Consider the following 22,397-nt stretch of genomic DNA (forward strand, 5'->3'; position numbering starts at 1 on the left):
ATGTTGTGTATTGCACTGCGTGTAGGATGTTAAGAAACGTAGACTCGTTTATATCGTGGTTGTACCTTTTTGTAGTTTAATTGCTTTTTTAAGCGATGTAGTGGATGTCGGAAAAGATTGAATGAATGGCTGAATCTCTACGTGTTCAGTTGTGGATTGCGTTCCTGTAAATGAATTACAGCAGTTTTTCTTCTGAACATCCGTCGCAAAGTATTAATACAAGTCATTCTATTCATGTAAAAAGGCAGAAACGCCGCGTGCCTTTAAAATAATTGTTAGCGTTTTACTAGTTGTTACTATTTTTTTTATCTCACCAACATCTTACAAATATCTGTTATTAACTGAACGATATCCGATGTCAAAATGCTGTATTTCATAGGATTGGGTTTAGGAGATGCTAAAGATATCACAGTCAAAGGCTTAGAGACTATTAGGAAGTGCAGTCGAGTTTATCTGGAAGCTTACACGTCTATACTTACTGTGGGGAAGGAAGCGTTGGTATGTTGTTTTTATGTGTTTTCAATATAATGTGCTAATTGTGATTAGACGCTTAAAAAATAAGTACCTGTTATTTATGCATTCTTCTGAATTTGTTGAAGGGAATCCAAGTTTAATTAAACAGTTACAAAGTTAATAAATTATAGATACATATTTCACTTTCTTAAATTCAATATTAGCTTAGCTGATCCAATTAAGTTTCGCCTGGTAAATTTAAAGTTTCCTTTTGCTCTGAAGTTTGGTTTAAAGTTAAAGTCAAATAATGATGTTATGAATTTTTTTAGGTCTAGGATGTATGCTTAGAAACGTGGAATAAAATTTATAGATTGCAACATTCTCCCAATTGTATTAATTTCTTAAAATTCAAGACCATGGCTACTGCCTTTTGCGGACATGTTCTTTATACTTCTTTAGTTTAGTTATTTAGTTTATTGTTGACACATCAGCAAGACCAAGCTCATAAACCCTGACGTCCTTCAAGAGCTGAGTCTGGTAGAGCATTGTCAGAAAATGTAGATGGACGATGCTCAGGTGAATTATGCTCAGTCTCAGCTATGGATGTGTGTTAAGCATGCCTAAGGAGGTTCAGTCTTGCAGACCTCTGGTCTTATTCAGAATAGCTCACTGTGTTGTTGTGGTGTTTGGTTTTCAATAAACAGGCATAATACTGATATTAGAGTTAGTTCAGCCTGACTTAAATGTTGGATCTAGGGGAAGGAGAGACACGTAGAGTAATTCATATATTTGTCTACATCCCTTTATGCAGTTTTACTTAAGTACTTATATCTTATTCCATTAGAATCAAGGAAAGTTTGTAAATTAAAGGGCTCATTTAGCCCATCTTGTCCATTTTGTTTCTCCTAGCTTTGTGTGAGCAGACCTAGACCAAGTGGTTTCAGCTGTGTGTATTTTATAGTTAACCTGTATTGAGACAATATGCAGACACGGAAACATAGTATAAATATTTAATGTACAGTTTTGTAAAGACCATGCGTTCTTCCATTAGTAACTGATTAAGATTAAGTGTTTTTAATAATAATAATAATAATTGCTTACACTTATATAGCGCTTTTCTGGACACTCCACTCTAAGCACTTTACAGGTAATGGGGACTCCCCTCCACCACTACCAATGTACAGCATCCACCTGGATGATGCGACGGCAGCCATAGTGCGCCAGAATGCTCACCACACATCAGCTATCAGTGGGGAGGAGAGCAGAGTAATGTAGCCAATTCATAGAGAGGGATTATTAGGAGGCCATGATTGGTAAGGGCCAATGGGAAATTTGGTTTTCCTGATTTTTATCCACATAATTGGAAATTTGAAGTAATTCAAAGCAAAAGAAGGACTGAAAATAATAGAGCCATCCAGGCCCCCAGAGTGGCAGATGCCCATCCTTGGTTTGATTACTGTCCTTCCAAATGTGTGGGATTATTTTATTACAGTGGTGTCTGACAGGTTTATAGGCTTTCCGATTTGCACTACTAGTCAGGTACCTCTGTGTGCTCACTCTCCAGGAGGAATACTATGGCAGAGAGCTGATCCTGGCGGACAGGGACATGGTGGAACAGGAGGCAGATGGTATTCTGAAGGGGGCGGATGTCAGTGACGTGGCATTCCTGGTGGTTGGAGACCCGTTTGGGTAAGGTTGGCAAGGGGCTTTTTTGGTTTTTCTTAAATTGCATTGGCTGCAGTCTTAACTCTCCCCAGATGTTCTTGCCTGGCTACTTTTTCCACAGCATTGATGATCAAATTGGGAATGAGAGGTTAGTTTGCAGAAAGAACATTTTTGAAAAAGGTCAGGATCTGTGGTATACTGTAGGAACATGAAGAAGAGAAGTTTTTATTCATGTATGGGGTCAGAAAACAAGAGCTGCAAATGAGAAGAGACCATTCAGCTTGTTTTCCTTTTCTGATTTGCTAGTTGCTAATTAATCTGAGAATCTTATCCAGTTCTTTGTAGTAATATCCCCCGAAGACATGAGCTTTGATAGAATAAGCAATAACACCCAATTCTATTGTATGAAAATTGAGTGTTTAAGAATTTGCATTACCAAGACAAAATTTATAATGAAGTGGTAAATTTTAAAGTCATCTTAAAAAGAGTGCTATTTATTATACTTTATTAAGATCCATTGGCCTGCAAACAAATTTGTCCGTACACAGAAAATGTCAGTTGTATGTGAAAACATATTTTCCAAAGTACCTTCTGTAATTAAGATGTAAATACAACCTTTATTTATTGTATAATAATTTTATATGGTAACTGCAGTCAGTCGTCCTATACATAACAATCAAAAGGTGCTTGAATAAGTAAGCTGCAGTTCTTAGGATGTACTTGCAAAGCATCAACATTAGAAATCTTAACTTTCAAGTTTAAGAGGATAAGAAAGGAAACAAAATGGAAAATTAACATGCAGATGTGCTAAAGGTTGTTAAAGGATTAGTTAGGGCTGTGTAGAACAAAATGGTGCTGAACTTGTAAGTGGTTTCACAGCAGTTTCTTTCTTGTCCAATAGCACTTGGTCGTGGCCAGAGGAAAGAAAAATGCCATTGCGCTTAAGTACAATCCTGTATAAACAATCAGAAGCCTTCTGTAGGGCCCAGCTATGAAAGCAGGCTTAATGACAGGCTGAGGACCTTGTGCTCAAGTTTGTCAGAAGTGTTTGGTTCAGCTCTTTTTCATCCAAACCACGAAATCCAGAAGAACAGCTGGCTTCTCGTGTTCTGTCAGGGCTGAAGTATGCTGAGGAGCCCTTTTTAAATACAGTTAATAACAGGCTGAAACAGTGGTAGGAATGGTCAGCCAAGACCTGTTGCTTCTTTAATCTCCAATAAGAATTCCCTTCCTTTAAAACACATCAGAACAAGTACCCAAATCCCCAAACTATCCTTGATAAAAGGCCTGTGAATTTATGTTTGTTACTGTAGGTTTAACTCTGCCTATAGTGAAACAGGCTTTGCTAAGTTTAGACATTTTTAGAAGAATGGGAGTTAAAATATGTACAAGCAAAATCCTGGTTCTGCAGCAGTAAAACTTAGGCTCACGTCTGTGGCTGAGTTATTGATTCCCACACAGTGAATACACCTGGTCTTTTATTAAAAATAGTTCACCATGAGGATGTACAGGACTAGTAACTCTCCTTCTCTTCCTCTTTCACTGATGAAATTGCAAAGGGTCTGCCGAGTGAGGAGCTCGGTGGCTTTTCTTCTCTTTCAGGGAGGCAGGGTTACAGGCACAAACAAATGAAGTTCCCTTTCATTTCGAAAAACAGCTACCAAACAGATGGCCACCTGACTGGGTTAACATGGAGGGGCAGATGACCTGTAGGACATACAGTGGATAGGCCTATCATCAGATTAGGGTGCGGCAACATTCCCTCACCAGAATCACACAGATAATTGTGTACATGGAATTCTTTCAGATTTTTTGTGAAGAAGATAACCAGCAAAAAAGCAGTTTTAAGATACAGAAACCAAAGGTCTTTTCCTGCTGAAGAATGAAAAGAGCCAGAATGAGGGCATCAAGCACAGTGAGGCTCTGTGGGCAAAGATTAGGCAGCCCCAGAGGACAGAGGAGTCATCACTGCAATTTGGAGATGGACAGGGTTCTGACCCTCATGCAGACACCAGGTCTGCTTACCCTCCTTACCCCAGCTATTCTGGATCTGCTGTAGGTCCACAAACCACACAAGGGTGGTTGGGGGGTTGGTTTAGAACTTTCTAGAATAGTTCACTTGGGGCAAAGCACGTCTGTCTCCAGAGCACTGAAGGAAGGAGGATTAAGCTCAAATTTCAATACAAAGCTGGACTGAATGGTCTCCAGCACCAGCTGCAGCATTGTCAATAGATGATGTCTTGAAGTTGGTGGTTGGTGGCAAAGAAGAGGCAGTCAGGGCTTCTGAAGCTGCATCAGAGGGACCTTGGAGATATTTGGAATAACAAGGCCCTGCATTGAAGGTCAAACAGGAAAAGCTAGTGCATAAGTAGGATGGTCAGAACCAAGATGTATATCGAGGGATCTTCTCAAAGAGGTCACAGTTGAGCAAGACAGCCATGAAGAACACTTTTTTCCTTGTTTTGGGGAGAGGACTCATGATATAAAGAAAAATAGCAACCTTGAGTACAGCAGCATATTAACCCCAAAACATGGAGATAAAGGGGTATGTGTGACCACAGGCGCAGGATTGCCCAGAGTGCACGATGGTGCTTGGCACACAGGGTACCGAGGTCCTTTTTCTATTTTTACAGCATGAAGGAGAGTTGAATGTAAAGGCAAAATTCCAGGGTGTAGAGGTAGAAAGTTTCACAAGGACACGAAATGGGAGGTCATTTTCCTTATTGGCCTTTTGGCTGCATTGAACTACAGCCCAGTCCTCCAATATCCCGTGGGTTATCACACACAATGTTTATCGGGCCAGTACCGGGTATAGAATAGTGTTGGAAACATCCAAGACTGTTGTTTTTGCAGCTGTGTATAGTCCCCGTTGAACAGTGCCCAACATATGCTTTTTTCCCTATTTGTGTTAATAATGGATGTTGAAAATCTAAAAAGTTAAATTGGTTTCTGGTGTTGAGGTTTTGTATGCTACAGGCACTTTATTTCAAGGCGGATTTCCTCTGGTTCTGTTTTTTGGTATTAAATGATGACAGCATGAAAGGCAATGCCAGTATAAAGACCAAAATATTTTTTTCTTGGGCTGTTTAAGAGAACTCAGTACAGAGCTGCAATAGAAAAGGGCTCTGGTGTTTCCTTCCGTATCCAGCTTTCAGAGCACACAGAAAGCAGGTGCTAGAAAACACAGTACACTGCTCATGCCTCCACAGCATCTCTGTTGCACTTCTTCCCAAAAAACGTGCATTGTACAAAAATGTGGCAAGACAGTTCAATGGGAAAGGCTGATTTTTTGGTGGGAAATCTGTGTGTTAGAACATGTTGCTTCATCCACTTTTTTCAGTAAAACACAAACTTCACAGCAAAGCATGGTCAGTGCTTTGTTGAAATTCTTTAGTTGCTAGTTGTAAGGACAAAAGCAGTTGAAAGGATCTATATTGTATTGTCAAATTATTTTTGACAAAACACACCCAGTGCCTTGCTGAAGTATTCACCTGCTTCCAATTATGTCCGTTTGTATTGAACTGCCAATGAAATATGCAGCTGCAACTGCAGGTGAAGTGTTTTTTCAAATTAAATATTTTTAAACAAAACTTAAATGCTCAAAGTGCTTTGTGGTTGGAAGTATCTGTTTGAAAGGGGGTGAATACTTTTGCCAGGCACAGATCCATGTTCACAGTTTTGTCAAGCATTGCTCCTCTGGTTACCACAGGGCCTTCCACGTTAACACATTGGTATGATAAGGGACAGAGTGAGCAGGCAGCAATTAGGGTTCTGGATTCCTAACTGGAAGGTTGTGGGTTCAAAACCCAGGTGAGACAAGCTAGTGTATCCTTGAGCAAGCTGTACTGGTGAAGCAGCAGCATAACTAATATAATTTCAGTTTCACTGGGTAGCTCCTGCACATTTACTGTGCTTGAAACACTATAACAAGCTTTAAACATGTAGCTCCTAGTTTTGTCTTTTATTAAAGCCATTAGCTTATAAAGCTGGAACCTGATCAATTGCTGTGTATTGGGATCCTTTGGAACAGGATTTCAGTTTTAAGATTCACATTTGTTGTGTTCTTCTCTGCAGGGCAACTACCCACAGTGACCTGGTTTTGCGAGCGGTGAAGGCCGGTGTGCAGCACAGAGTCATCCACAATGCCTCGATCATGAATGCAGTTGGGTGCTGTGGACTGCAGGTGGGACATTTCTCACTGCCTGAAAGTCTCTGTTGGAGTTCTCTATCATTGCTCTAAGTGTAGGTGTCTTCCAAAACACTGTCATGCAGCAAATAACAGGATGTGGAAAATATACAAATAACTATTACATGTTGCTTCAGCTTTTAGATAGATAAGACTTTATTGATCCTGAAGGGAAATTGATGTGTTACAGCAGTCCAGCCCAAGACAAGCAAAAAAAAAAACAGACATCAGAACAGACGAAAAATTAAAATACGTACAGCAATGCAAAATAAATATTAAATAAATACATAGGTGTGTGCAAAATATGCTCATAGTCACTGTAAAAACAATCAAATATGTGGAAAATGTGCATAGGTATATACAGATTAAGTGTCCAAAAAAAAAGTACAATGGAGCAACATGCTGTCCATAGAAGAGCAAATGAAGGGCTAACAGTCCTAGCCTAGGGCAGCGTTATACACCCTGACAGCCGCCGGGAGGAAAGACCTACGGAAATGTTCCCTTGAAAACCGTAGCTGGAGCAGTCTGTTGCTAAAAGTGCCCCGCTGCCCAATAACAGTCCTATGAAGCGGATGAGAGGCGTTGTTCATGATGGCTATGAGCTTGGTCAGCATTCTCCTCTCCGGCACCACCTCCAGGGGGTCAAGGCCCAGCCCCAACACAGAGCCAGCCTTCTTGATAAGTTTATTGAGCCTATTTGCATCTCTTGTCATGATGCTGCTGCCCCAGCACACAGCAGCGTAGAAGATGGCCGCTGCCACCACTGATTCATAAAAAATGTGTAGCAGTGTTCCACACACACCAAAGGACCTGAGCCTCTTAGGAAAATAGAGTCGGCCCTGACCTTTCTTGTACAGGGCGTCAGTGTTACCAGACCACTCCAGCTTATCATTCAGGTGTACCCCTAAGTACTTGTAGGACGGCACCCCCTCTATGTCCTCACCCTGGATGGAAACAGGGTTCAGCGGAGACTTATTCCTTCGAAAGAAAGTCTTCTTGCTGGTGTTTAGCTGGAGATGGTTAAGATGACACCACTCCACAAAGTTGGTAATCAAGCTCCTATATTCCTCCTCCCTCCCCTCTCTAATACACCCCAACCCGAAAACTTCTGCAGATGACATGCCTCGAGTTGTACCTGAAGTCAGAGGTGTAAAAGGTGAACAGGAATGGAGCAAGGACAGTCCCCTGTGGAGCCCCAGTACTGCTAACAACCTGTTCGGACACACAGCTCTGTAGCCGTACATACTGTGGCCTGCAGGTCAGATAGTCTATAATCCAGGACACCAGAGGAGTGTCCAACTGCGCCGCCCTTAGCTTATCTCTCAGTAATAGTGGATGGATGGTGTTAAAGGCACTGGAGAAGTAAAAAAAACATAACTCTGACAATGCTCCCCGTCTTCTCCAGGTGAGAGTTAGCTCTGTGTAGCAGATGAATGACTGCATCCTCCACTCCCAAGTGTGACCGATAGGCGAACTGCAGGGGGTCCAGTGCTGTACTCACCAGGGTTCTGAGGTGGTCCTTTCCAGAGTTTTCATTAGGCGTGATGTCAGTGCCACTGGTCTGTAGTCTTCAAGACTTTAGGGTGCCCCTTTTTGGGTACTGGCACCAGGCAAGATGTCTTCCAGAGCACCAGAACCCTTCATAATCTCAGGCTCAGGTTGAAGGTGTACTGCAACACTGAATCCAGTTGGTCCGCGAAAATGTGTTTTTATGCAACACATTTCTTGATTCCCGTGTTCATACCCTGAAGAATCAATATGTGTTATGATAACATTTAGAATAGCTTGAAAAACTGAAACTACTGTTGTATTGTAGCCAGGAGAAAAGTGTTTCTGCAGTGACTATTAAAAGTATTCACATCCCTTGGACTTTTTCACATTTTACAGTATTACAATATAGAATCACAATGTATATGGGATTTTTTGCCATTGATCAACACAAAACACTCTATAATGTCAAAGTGAAAACAAAATTGTATATATCCTCCTAAATTAATAATATAAAACAGAAAATAAGTGATTGCATTAGTATTCACTCCCTTTATTATGACACACCTAAATAGACTCTGGTGAAGCCAAACATCTTTAGAAGTCATGACAGTGTAACAAGAAACTTGCATCAGATCTCAACTACATTTTGCCAGAAGGCATGTGGGAGACTCTGAGACCAAGTGGAAGAAGATTCAATACTATGACGAGACCAGAATTGATCTTTTTGGTCTCAGTGGTAAGCACTATGTTTTGCGCCAGTGTAACAGAGAACATCATCCCTACTGTAAAGCATGTTGATGGTAGTATCATGCTGCAGAAGCTTCACTGCATTAGGGCCTGGAAGACTTGTGAAGATAGAAGGAAAAATGAACGTAGCAAAGTACAGAGAGGGGAGATTCATCTTCCAGCAGGATAATAACCCAAAAGATACAGCCAAGTTGTACTGGCTTAAAAATCAAAACTAGGTTAATACTACTGATAGCTGCTGTATGTTAATTAGCATCATCAAACAACAGCATTGAGTCTCTTTGCAAAGTATTGCTTGCAGGTCTTAAAAGACCTGTATCTGATGTCAGCTGTTACTTAAGTAGCTGTAGCAATCTATAATCTTTGTTTTACTCAGTCCCACTACTTGTTCTTGACTGCAGGACAGTAATCTTCTTGTCTTTTCTAAAAGGCTGGATTTGTGTTATATTCTTACTGCCTAGTGTCTGAGGCACAGGGTCATAAAAAATCATTAAAACATTCTTACAGAAATGCTAAATATCATCCATAGTGTGAAGCACTGCACGTCCTGTCGGGGTTTATGTGGATTGGACCTCAAGTTTAGTCATGCAGAAAGAAGGTATATCATGAGTCTTTATTTTAAAAAATGTGTTTTGGTGTTTTGAAACATATATTGATGTGAATGACCAAATCGTAGCGTGTTTTTATAACTAAAATAAACCCAGTGGCTTTGTCTCATGTAATTCCATTGTTTAGCGCCTGTGTCTTTGTCCAACTTGGTAGAAAAGGGTTTGGGTAGCTCATGGTTACAATGCAGAAGGGAGCAGACTTAAAGTCTTCTGTAGCTACATCTTGTTACAAATGGTATTAAAAACATAATGTTCACGCAACTTTGAAGAAAGAAGGTCAACAATTTCCATTCCTTTCATATTTGAGGAGTTAGAATAAAAGTTGGCAGAGCTGAGAATGATATGCTTTGGTCTGCAGAGCTGCTTTCTTCCCTCAACATTTGGCTGCAGACATGGAATTTGTTATGCAAAGTCAGGGCCTTGTTTGTCAAGATAATGCTAGTCTTTGAGATGCCAAATCCCTGCCATGAAGGAACAGATCATTACGCAATTTGATCTCCTCTTTCTGTGGCTGGTTTACAGAGCTCCCTGTGCTGCACTTCGGGATTTTGCCAGGGGGAACATGCCTGGACTAAAGTCTTCCAGTTTCTTCATGTGCCCACCGGTTTCTGACCCCTTTCCGTCATGTCTTTATTTGAGAAAGGAAAATGCAGTATTAAAATGCAAAATGAGAATTGGAGTTTCCTGCTGAAGAAAGTCAGCAATCTTTTCTTGTCATTAAAGGATTGTGTAGCTTGACCTGGTGTGGGACTATAAGTTATCACAGTTCCAGCCTGTATGGCTCTGTGAGTGTCTGTCTGATGTTAGAAAGCCAGCTAAGGGAGGCTGGTGTTGTGTTACATGGATTTTGGTTTAGCATACTTCAAGGGACATGATTGCCTTTCATGTGGGACAGCTGAAACACGTGAAGAGGGTGACTGGGCAGACGGTGGTCGTAAAAAGTCCCAAAGCAGAGCAGTGTGACAGGCAGTGGTGTTGAGAGATGCACCCAGGTCACAGTGCAAGTCAGATGTCCGCTTGAGTGCCAAGGGGAGTAGGCACTGCTCTTAAACTGCTGTTCTGGTATAAATAGTTGTACAACATAGCTTTTAAAACATCTCTGTAAAAGTATAAATCTACACATGATATTTCTTATTAAACTTCAGAATAAACTGAATATTCTGTGCATTTAATCTAATAGCTAGTTCCTTTCCAGGATATGCACTAAAATCATTAACATCTCCTAGACTTACATTCTTAGTGTGTATTATGTGTATGTATTTTTTGTGTGTAACCTTTTTAATGTTTAAGGTTAGGTTTTAAGTTACTGTACTCTTTTGTCTTTCTTTATTTCCCTTTTCCACGCCCTTAAGGAGTTTCTTTCTCCTGATTATTTTGTTGATAGGTCAGAGGTGCTGCTCTCCCTGCTGAGTGTAGCTTTAAATTTCCTGTCTGTTGGGGTAAACCTGCACTCACAGCAGGCATTGTGTCCTTGAAACCTGACCGTCCATTTTCTACTCGTCGTAAATACACTTTTATTCTTTTTCCTATAGCGAAAGTAAAGGTATAAGCTGTAGAGATGTGAATCCAGATTGCAATTATGACATGCTGTGATTTCTGCTCCCCAAAGGGTCCCTCACTTAGTCTTCCTTGTTACAAAGTCTCTTCAGGATTCCTGGACAGATTGATTTAGAGGTCATTTGTCATTGGCTTCATTTAAATTCCATATGCGCAGTTCCCTGTAGGGCTTATCTAGTTTATGCTTGGGGAATTGAAATCCCCTAATTTTATTTGCTACCTTTTATTTTTGCATCTTGCATTCTGGAATGAAAGAAAATATTCTCTTTGTCATCTGAATGTGATGGTCAGCAGTGCTTTCCTATTGCCAGTCCCAAGGGGGATATGCCTCAGACACAGTCTGTAACATCTGGGCTTAGTTCAGTGCATTGTTGATTCTACACTGAACCACCCCACACTCTAGTCTAGAAGAGAACATAGAAGTTGGACAGTATTCATCTATCGAGGTTAATCTTGGCTGTTGCAGTAGTTTAGTTACATTGTCATTTTTTGTTATTCTTGTTATATATATATAAAGATGACGTGGTTAAGGAATGGTTTGTCTGTGATTGATCTGTACTATTGTAATTGCTTTGTGTCTGTTGGCAGTTCTTTTTCTTTTAAAAGAGACAAGTTTTTGTGTTGGATTTTGCAGGAATATTGTGCTCAGGACCTTGACAGGTGAGTGCAGGATTTGGTTGAACTTCTGTCACAGACTCTCAGTTCAAGAGGTTTTACCTTCAGCCAGTTCTTGCGCAGACACGTGAAAATAGTGTCGAAGAAGCACTGCAGGATTTTGCTGATGTGTTTCTCCAAGATGGTGAAAAACAGGAGGCATCTTGTCTGGGCCTTGATGTGATTATGCCTGCCCAAACCCCCCCCCATCCCCCCCTCCCCCGGGACACAAGGGTCACACTCGCGCTGCACGTCTACTACTTTCACTCTCATTACACTATAATTGTGCGCACTTTCTCTTAGCTGAACATGTTGTTCTAATCCCTTGGGAAAATAGGGTTTTATTTCCCAAAACCACAGGACCTGGAAACATCTACAATTCATCCAGTTGGCTCTGGAGTGACTCAAACAGTTAAGGTGCCCACCTGGGTCACAAGCTGAGCTCTTTGAACCCCACATCTTGTGTTTGAACCTTGGCCATGTCACTAGGCAGCAGTGACCTTAGTCATAGTACCAGTCATAATGGCAGCACAAGTGGAACAGCACAGCCAGTGTGACTTGTGTGACGTACCAGGCACTTGCAGAATTGCATCGCTGTTACTCCTCCGATCAGCATTTACTCTCCTGTCAGGCACCGGGAAATTGCAGTGTGTCAAATGACACATAGCCTTGACAGTTCTTGAACAGCTGTTTTGAAATGAAATGAAAGGAGTCGAATAGTGACAGGCAGATGGAAAAACATTAGCTAAAAATAAATACTAAGGTTAAGTTTAGTTTCAGAATAATTTAAAAATGGACAAAATAAAACTTCTTGCTGAGGTGGAGAAGTACTTACAGCTCTACAACCCAGGTAGTCCTTTGTACAAACATGTAACAAATGAGATCTGGTCTGGAATGTAGTTCCACCCCCACTGGTTCACAGCATGTGTATGGTATCTAAAACTGTAAATCTGTAATATAATTCATTTGTAAATTTACTAATTAAGTGTTGTAATCTGCTGTCTGATTATTCAATATATTTTGGGTTATAAAGTCCATGCTGTATTGTTGACAAGAGTGATATGGCTGAGAGGTGGGGGAGCTCGTGCTATTGCACAATAGACAGAATCACAAACTGCGCTTCAGAGATGGAATGAGTGTGGATGTTGGAGTCGTATGGCCTTCTCCTATTTATAACCTTTCTTATGTTCCTTGGCCACCTTTCCAGCTCTATGCTCAGGGTAGACCTCACCAAGAATGGCCGTTTAGTTCTTAAGGGTCTCTCCTGGCTTTCAGCAGTGCACCTCTTACAGTCCTGGCAGGGCTGTGCCAGCCGTATGCTGCACCTTGGGGCGCCTGACTCCTGCATGCAAACAACACTGTCCAGCGTACCGCCAGGGAATAGGATGTGTGACCTAATCTTGAATGGTTCCATCTCTTTTTCAGCTGTACAGTTTTGGGGAGACGGTGTCCATAGTGTTCTGGACAGACACGTGGAAGCCTGAGAGCTTTTATGATAAAATTAGGAAGAACCGCGCCAGTGGAATGCACACCCTCTGTCTGCTCGGTGAGTGCCAGGAGTTAACTGTGCGTAGTTTCTGATTGCAACAAGTGTAAAACACTGCTCTGTCATTTGAAGATTAAGAGTTACTAATACAACTGCCATTTCTCAGGAATGTGAACTTCGACCTCATGTAATACATGGAGGATAGTTTTGGTAAATGATTGCATTGTACTAAGAACAATAAGGGATTGTGTAACAGATTAACATGCAGAATTTATGACGTTTAAGAAGTGTTAATGTTGTATTTACACTGAAATTATAATTTTCAGAAATTTTCACATGTAATTTCACATCCATGAGCTCAGTTGTATGATAGATATTAGAATTTAGAAGAATGTAAAGCACACAGCAAACCACCTAGTTGTGCAAGGAGAGACGTTTAGTGTCAGGTGCAGCTCCATAGACTTCAGAATGTAAATTCACCCTTAAAAATCCTCAAAATACTGATCTTCACAATCTTTATAATATTTCTTCTTTTTCTTTCTTCAGAAAAAATTTAATAGTGACTCACCATGTCCCTCTAATGATTCAAAATGTAACGATGGACATTTATAGCTTCAGAGAAAGTGTCTGATTTTCTTAAAGATTAATAAAGCTTGGAATGTACCATGGCAAGCTTAGAATTAAAGTAGATTAGACTAGGTAATAAACTAACTAGGGCAAATTAGAATTAAATGTTTTAAAACCGGAAAACCGGTGTTCTGAAACAACTATTCATTTGGTATTTATTTCCCAGTCATTTAGTTTAAGATAGTTCCCCATTGTATGATTTTACTGCAAATGACCAAAGTACACAGGATAATGTGTAAACCATTAAAAAGGTAAATTTGTTGCAGAGAACAAGGAGGCAGCATAACCAAAAATTATGTGAAACATAATTGTGTTACCCTGTCCTGAATTTTATTTAGTCAATTTGTGTTTTTAGAACCAAGTTAAATTCCTTCTTTTATTTCCTTTGGACTTTAGAGACTAATGGTACATTTCAGTGATCTCTCCTTGGAGCATTTCTATAACATGCTTTGCCACTTTGTAAATGAAAGCTGTTTGTAGTTGTTCTTGTCTATTTTAAAATTCAGTATGTAATGCTATAGGTTGCTGTGCCTTGCTCCTTTGCACTTGAAAACTGTGCTCCTGTGACTGATGGAGGGACTCCAGGGGGATGCTCACCCATGTGTGAAGGGAAACATGAGCAGAGCCCCCCAGACTCACAAATAGATTGCCTGAGTTATGAGTGAGGCCACTAATTCCTATACTATTAATCATCACTCGATTCACTCTGGGGAGCAATAAGCACTTTCTTTGTATGAAACTACAAACCATCATGTTTGGAGATCAGTCCACAGGCGGCTTTGTTGTGTCGGCTCTTGTCACTTGACCGTTAAGAGATTGTTCATTGCAGGTCCCAGAGCCGGCTGAGAGGTGGCAAATGCTCTGTGGCTGTTGGCTAACAACAGACGTTGGTTTGAAACTGAGTGAGATTCATGCGCCGTTCTCATTAATGTGAGGTCAGTGCGCGTGGCTCTTTGCCTTCAGTGTCTGTCCTTGCTGCCTCTTGTCTGACATCGCAGTGGATATTGTAGTGCTACACAGCAACCTAAGAGTACAGGCCCTGCCACAGTGAGGACATCATTTGAGCAGCTATCGAACCACTCAGGACACCTGCATTGCCAGGTTTAAAAGTCATGTGAAATATGCAGTGCCGTGTAATAAACTGGTGTCCTGTCCAGTGTGTAGACTTGCCTAGTGCCCTGTGCTTTAAGGTTACACATTGCTGCAACTACTTCTTTGCAGGAATAAAAGGTTTTCTGAGGTTTTCTGGGTACACAAACTGAAATGGAGATTAATAGGAGTTAAGAGAGGAGAAGGCAGATGTTGTCATGCCTTTATATTGTCCTGGGGTCTTAGGTGATATTAAATACATTTGGTCCTTGGTAATCTTTCACAAAGGGATGTAGAGATAGAAATACATTACATATTGTTAATACTTGAAGTAAAATGAATACTTTGACATCAAGAAAGTGCCTTTAGAGTTTTTTTATATTCTTGGAAGTTCTGGGTAGGGTTCTTCCCAGATGGAGCACCACGATGGGCTAATACTGTAACACCTCTGCTGATCTCTGATTCGCCCTATTACACAATGAGCAGCAGCCTTCTAAAACCCTAATGAGTATGATCATTTTATGTGCTCTTGTTCCGTCATTCTTTTAAATTTAATTGCAGAATATTTAAATTGTTAATACAATCAGACAAACAGTAATGTGCCTATTCTGATGCAGTTTTCCAGGACAGTTTAGTTCCTGTGGTTGCATTTGATATTCATAACAACTTTCAGAATGAATTTAATATAGAAGGAATTTAACCAACATATTTATTTTTAGAGTTCATACAGTAGCTCATAAGCCTAACATGATCAATATATGGGAATTTATTCTCAATTGACTTAATCTGCTTAAATAAAAACTGTATATGTTATTTGTATTCCTTAGTTTTGCCCAGGACACTGTTGCACAAGGGTGAGATCACAGTTTACCACCTTTTATCTTTTGTTAGTGGAATAAAAACAGAAGAAGAGGAGTGGGAAAAGGTGCAGGTGCAGCTATCCCAATGATGGTTTTGTCATTGGGAAATAAAATGTTTTTGAATGTTCTTGTGCAGTTTTGTTTAAGACCAATAATGGAATACAATTAGACTAGACTTCCCAGAATCAGAAACTCAGCTGTTCTCTTCTGGGAAGGAGTTTTTTTATGGTGTTTGCTCTTATTAATTATTTGCTTAGCAGGTGCCCTTATCAGGAGCTCTCTACAGTTGCATACAGTCAAAACAATAAATGGCTAATAGGTTCTTTAAGATCGATAAAGGTACTGAAGTAATGCAGCTAAAGATCCAGATCCAGCAGCAATAAAGACTATTTTAATATTTAAATGTGTTTAGCTGCTGTGAAAGAATAGGTGCAGTAACTGCACCACTTAGAAAGTAAATAAGCTCAGGAAATGATGGCATTATAGATCGACACATTTTGCTATAATGTTTCTTTTGGAATTGTTCTGTACATTATTAATTAAAGAGTGTGTAAATCTGTAAGTCCAGCCCCCAGATCACTTTATTAGCCCTATACAATTTCTTGCATTAGGAATTTGACTCTTTGCATACCCCAGCTTGCTCTCCATGAGACACAGACAGGGAGAGAAGCTTGAAGTCAGAGCGCAGGGTCAGCCATTGTACAGCGCCCCTGGAGGAGTTGGGGTTAAGGGCCTTGCTCAGGGACCCAAAGGAGTAGGTTTCCTCTGTCGGCCGCGGGAATTGAATTGGCAACCTTCCAGCCACAGGCGCAGATCTTTAGTCACAGTGCCACCCCTCCACCCCCTGTGATCTTAGTTGTGATCAGTGAAGAGAATTATTAAACATGGCTGTGTCTGACGTAAGCATTGTATTTCTGCTACTTGGGTTTCAAAGCCACATTTTTTTCTGTGTACCTTTCGGTAAATTATCACATCATCACAACACTTTCAATAAGTGCTTATCCAATTAAGGGTCTTGATGGCCCTCAGCCTATCCCAGGAAGCACTGGGTGCACCCCGGACCTGGGGTACACCCAGGACAGGATGCCAGTCCATCTCAGGGCTCATACAGACACAAACATTTTTACACTTCTACCAAGGCCATTGTCACAGCCAACAGTATGACTTTGGACTGTGGGAGGAAACTTGAGCACCCAGAGGAAACCCATGCAAACATGGGGAGAACATACATACTCCACACAGATAGCACCCCAGGAACTGAACCCAGGACTAGAGCTCTGCAAGGCAGCAAAGCTAACCAGAGTACCACCTTGCCACCCACCTTTCAATAAATGCCCATAGTAAACATACAGACTTTGGGAACACACATCTGTCACCTTATCGGTTCAGGTAATAGTTGAGGTGTGTGACATCGTCAAAAAATTCCCTGTTTTGGCTTGACATAGTAACATTTGTTAGCGTCCATGGCAATGTACCAGGAAACATGCTTGGAAATGAGATGCATTTCACCACAAATAACAAATATTAAAGAATATTAGGAATTACTTATAAGAACAAAAAGACTAATGACAAAGTTTGTTAAATCACGTGGGTAGCTGCGTCAGCATGTGTAGGCTGCAAAGGAACAAGTAATAGGTTTATTCCATCTTGAAAAAAGTAGAAAGAAAACACAACATTTCGGCCGTGGAGCCTTCTTCAGGTGTTGGGAAGCATGGAATAAACCTATTACTTGTTCCTTTGTTAAATCACTGTGCACAAGTAGTCTGTAAGAGAAGACAGTGACTGGGGCTTGTCCTGGAAATGGATAAAGACTGTCTAATGCAGTGCTCAGACAGAAGCCTGAAAATACAAGATGAAAACAAGGAAAACTCAGGACAACGTGGCAGAGGACAATCTCCAATGATCTCAAAAAGGCTCAAATAGAGTAGAAAGTACAGGAGACTGGTGGCAGAGATGTCGCCAATGTATAGATACACAAGACCTGAGAATATGCTTCTAAAAAGCATGACTGAAAGGTCTGTGAAAGACACTAACAGAGTTTATCCAAGAGATTTCAATATGAAAAGTGCGATTGCAGTGCTTTATCAGCCACCGTGAGAGAGGCCTTTCGTATTCAGACAACAAAGCTGCTGGGTGTCCTACTGCACACCCAGCAGCTTTGTTGTCTGAATGGAAGATTATCTTTATTATGTTTCTTATAGGAAGATTTTAGAAAATCAGTGAGTGACGTAGAGCAGCTTGATTAAAAACTGCAGTTCAGAGCTTCTGATCTTCCTTCTTCAAGACTCACTGTCATTATAGCACAATTAGAGATGCTCCAATTAGATTAAAAAAACTCAGCTGAAGGTGTGAATTCTTAGAACTGTGAAGTAAAGAAAATGAGCAGAAACTGAACCAGCTTGTTAACCTGCAGCAGCTAGGAAATATGCAAAAGCAGGTCTCCTGGAGAGCAAAAAAGGAACATGAAAGCTTGTGGTCTAAAGCAGTGATAGAATAGGTAAGGTGAGGTAGGATTCCCAAGCAGGGAAGATAGCACTTTCCCATCGTTCCTGGATCAATTTGGATAATATCAACTGAAAAGACGCACTGTGTCACTGGCCCTGTTTTCATTGCAGCTCTGTTTGCCTGCCACATCATTTGTAATCAGCATAGTGAGTCTCTCTGTAGCTGACCTCATTTAGTAATAGGAGTTCATATTCTGCTTCACTTTTTTAATACAACTCTAAATTTTCAGTCCACAGAAAGTTGATGCCTGTAGTAACTGAAATTATCCCAATAATGGCTAGCAATGAACACGATTTGACGACAACAGTTTCAGACATCTCTGAAAATAGGGAGTTCCTTACCTGAAAAAGACCTGCTATGACTTTAAAAAAGAATGCTGATTTCTAGTTAAGTGGGTGCCAACTGGAGTCTCCAAAGCATCAGATTTCCTCTATATGGTTTAACTAAAATGCGTGGAAGTCTCGTTTTTTTGTAATGGAGCTACTTTGTTCTGGGAGACAGATGGTCAGAGTGCTTGTATTCAGATTGCTGTTGTGGTGCTGTAGAAATTTATTTTGTGCCTCAAGATGTGGACCTAGTTTGCCCCTCTCCAGCACTCGAAGTCCCAGTGACAACAGTAGTTAATTTCAGGCAGTTAATTTAGTCTGAAGAGAAAGGCTGTGTGGGCACCGGAGCTACTCTCATTCATTATGCATCTCAGCACACAAGGGAGCATCAGCCCCGTCGCTGGCCTTGCTGGATTTTTAACAGGCCTCACCTGGCGCTGTCACAGCTGCGGTATCGTGGGTAATTGCGGCTTGACTAGAGCGGGGGGTGGCATTATTAAAGTGATTCAAAGGCAGTAAAGCTCTGAGATTAAGAATAGTGTTGCCATCCCCAGCAGGACTCATGAAATAAACGATAGCTAATGTGGATACAGAGGCGGGAGCACGCATCTTGCAGTGGCAAGTGTGAGTGATGTGTGTTAAAGGTCACACATTTCCCCGTCTGTGCACATCAGACAGCTATTACTGCAGGCAGAAACGTCATTGAAATACAAAGCACTGAAAGGGGTTTTGGTATGGGTCCAGGTAATTCACAAATTCTAGATTTATGTTTAGCTCAGAGGGTAAAAATAATTACTTGTGTCGGTTCTGCTGTAAAAATTCAGTGATTGAAATGCGACTCTTTTTCAGTCTTTTATGTAAATGTGTCTCAGAAGGAGACTTTTAGTATCCGTGCATGCATCTGACTCAGTCCATTTCTGTGGTTTAATAAAGATGGTAATTTGTGCAGAAAAGAAGAGACAGTGAACCTGAATTCCACAATGAAAGCTGGTGAAAAATGCAGCCCGAAAGACAGTTCCTATGTGGTGGACTGACTGTGCTCGCAACTTCTAGCACCTGAGAATCTCTCCTCTCTGACTTGGCTCACGGCAGTAAAATAAACTTGGGTGATATTTGTAATGGGGGTCATGCTGGTACTGTGGTTAGCATTGCTGCCTTGCAGCACTGGGGCCCTGGGTTAAATTCTGGACCTGTGATGCTACCTGTGTGGTTTTTATGTTCTCCCTGTGTTTGCGGGGTTTCCTCCCACCGTCCAAAGACATCATGGTTGGTTAATTGGCTTCTGTGAAATTTACCCAGATGTGATTGTGTGTGTGTCTGTGCCTGTGCATGCCCTATGATGGACTGGGGTCCCATCCAGGGTGTATCCCACCTTGCCCCTTTTGCTTGCTAGGACTAGGCTCCGTCTCCTCTGCGACCCTGTGTTGGTTGAAGAGGTTAGAAAATGGATGGATATTTGTTATTTTATTTCATTGGGAAGACTGAAGACTGTAAGTTCCAGTTTTCTTTTGCTTTAGTCCATTGCTGTGTTCATATCATTTATTTCCATCATCATGTGTTATTTTCTAACAGCACTAGCTGGTGTTCCCACTTAAGATGATTTAGAAAAAACGATTGTACCCTTTTTTCTATAATGACCCAAAATGACTCTATTTTCAGATATTAAAGTCAAGGAGCAGTCCCTGGAGAATTTAATGAGGTATGTCTTGAAAATACCTTCATACAGAATCCAGCTTCTCTATAGGTATTGTTATACAAATAGGCCTCAGAGTGAAACTACTGTGATAAAGTGAATTAAAATAATTTCAGGTATGTACAAATACTGTATAAGTTCCTGGAGCTGATCTGTTAGTGTGTACAGAGATATAATGCAGAATTTATGACATAGATGACAGATTATCATTGTTAGTTTTGAACTGGATCCAAGAAATCTTTAATTTTAGCAGCTTTTCTTCACAAGTGTGCTAATTAAAATTCAAACATGCTGTCTGCTTAGGAGAAGAATTGCTCTTACAAGTCCCTGTGTTTAATGCAGTGATGTAGAAATGACAGTGCAGTTTGTTGCTCAATGCATTATCATGTCATGTGCTAATTTTTTAATGTTTCCCAATGGGAGGGAGTATTATGCCATTTAATAATATGTTCCATGTTCAGCAAATTGAGTTTTTCCAGTCTTGTCATTTAAAAACTGAATCAAGGCCTGCATCTCATTTACAGTAAAGGGTATTAATTTATCCCAGATTTATGTGCATAGTTGTATTATTACAAGGAAATTTAATATACAGTAAATGGCTTCCACTAAAGCATGTGTTTTGGAATGATATTGTTGGTATACATCATAAAAACATAGAAACCATTTTCTGTGGTAGTCAAAACCTCGAGTTTCTGATTATATTATGCAGCTTCACAGATGTTCTCTAATAAAAGTTTTAATAATTCTAAAATTAAATAAGCTTGTTGGTGGTTGAAAGAATTCTGTCATTCAATGTGTTTTAAAACACTAAATGAAAAATGTGGACCTCTCTTTCCACATTTTTCTAAATCAAAAAGAAGACAAAATCATGTGCTTTCAACTAGTTTCTCTTGCATACTACTAGATAAGAGGTAGAGAGTTTTGTGTTGAAGTAAGTATGGGCATGTCTGGGGGTCTGCATGAGTGGCCTCTTGTCAGAGTGTGCCCTCTGTATGCAGGTGCCATTGTACCAGTGGAGGAAAAGGCAGTTTGCTCTGCTGTTGACTGGCTAAAATAGAGGCCCTCAACAGCAATACGGTGTGAAAAGTTACAGCTACAGAGAATCAGCCATGCAGCACAAAATGAATCTGACATAATTCATCTAGGACACTGGATTTAGCATTATTATAATCATTTTATATTTGTTTAAAAAATAAGAGCCTTCAGTGTAGCTAGAGACCAGTATCAATGGAAATGATGCCATTGGCCTATCTTGCTTATTTGGTTGCTAATGCCATTGTTTGACTAATCTGACTAATATAGTGATGTGCCACATGATGAAGGATCCAAGGAATTCTAACTCAACAATGTGCCTGGGTAACTTGTCTCAAACACCTACAGTCCTTTGCACAAAAAGTTGTCCCTGTTTTTTTAGTTCAAACCATCTCCACTTCCACTTGTGTCCAGTTTAGTTGCCCCTCTCATATAATTGACACAGATTTGTATTGTTTTCCCAGGGGTCGGAAGATTTATGAGCCACCACGCTACATGAGTGTGAAGCAGGCTGCCCAGCAACTCTTGGAGATTGTCCACAATAGGAGGGAGCAGCGCGAGGAGCTGGGTGAGATTAAAAGAACTGTGTACCAGGGTGTCATAGAGGTGTACCCTACTGCACACTGCCCCCAACTGGCCAACACTTCCTAATGCACACATTAAATAGATTCAGAAACTTTTTGCCAGGCTTGATTCATTAATATTCAAATTCGACACAACTGAGATAACTTTGTATCACTTTTAAATTCACTAAACCTGAGGTCATATAATGACTGCTAACATTCAGCTGAATTTTAAACTGAAGTAAAATAGGCTGGGTTTTACTTTTCTTGAGAATTGAGAAAAGCTCAATTTTTGTAAAAAAAATTATTTGTTTCCATGAGTGGTGAATTCTGAATTTAACTTTCAGACGTAGAGCTTAAAGAAAAACAATGGCATTTTCATGGGGGGTTTACTTTTCTTTTCACAGAAGCTTAAATATAAATGTGATAGTGTCATAGAATTTCCTACAATCCAGATCTGAATTCCACACTGTAGTCAGTCTATTAATGGAGCTGTTTCTGTGTGGCAGCCATCACTGAAGACACCATCTGCGTGGGTCTGGCCAGGGTGGGGGCGGAAAACCAGAAGATCTGCACCGGCACCCTTACAGAGATGGCATTGGCTGACCTGGGGCCACCCCTGCATTCTCTGATCATCACAGGGGACATGCACCCCCTGGAGATCGACATGTTGAGACTATTCGCTCTGGACCAGGCCACTTTCCACAATCTGAAACTGACAGACAGCTCTACTTACACATCCTAGAGCTGCATGAGACCCAGGGTGCTCTGAGACTTGCAAAGACCTGTTTGAAGATTCATAGAACCTCACCATACTTTCAAAGTGTGAAATAAAAATGGCCTTAACAAACAATG

At 40.6% G+C, this 22,397-nt stretch overlaps 1 protein-coding gene across 1 annotated transcript; it reads left to right on the top strand.

Moving 5' to 3' along the window:
- Positions 1-19: 19 nt before the first annotated feature.
- dph5 (diphthamide biosynthesis 5) lies at positions 20-22,397 on the top strand. The gene is made up of 7 exons (XM_088928200.1): positions 20-498; positions 2,018-2,142; positions 6,193-6,301; positions 12,787-12,907; positions 19,914-19,953; positions 21,444-21,547; positions 22,052-22,397. Exons 1-7 carry the CDS (start codon positions 364-366, stop codon positions 22,285-22,287), a joined length of 870 nt encoding a protein of 289 aa, XP_088784326.1. The 5' UTR covers positions 20-363; the 3' UTR covers positions 22,288-22,397.

The sequence above is a fragment of the Atractosteus spatula genome, chromosome 11 (genome assembly GCF_055471065.1).
Source record: "Atractosteus spatula isolate fAtrSpa1 chromosome 11, fAtrSpa1.hap1, whole genome shotgun sequence".
In the NCBI taxonomy this organism is placed as follows: domain Eukaryota; kingdom Metazoa; phylum Chordata; class Actinopteri; order Semionotiformes; family Lepisosteidae; genus Atractosteus; species Atractosteus spatula.

Bases quoted from the DNA above. Each gene is read 5' to 3' on its own strand.
- dph5 (XM_088928200.1), top strand. From the start codon at position 364: ATGCTGTATTTCATAGGATTGGGTTTAGGAGATGCTAAAGATATCACA. The intron at 499-2,017 runs GTATGTTGTTTT...CTCACTCTCCAG, and splicing joins CTGTGGGGAAGGAAGCGTTG to GAGGAATACTATGGCAGAGA. The intron at 6,302-12,786 runs GTGGGACATTTC...TCTCTTTTTCAG, and splicing joins TTGGGTGCTGTGGACTGCAG to CTGTACAGTTTTGGGGAGAC.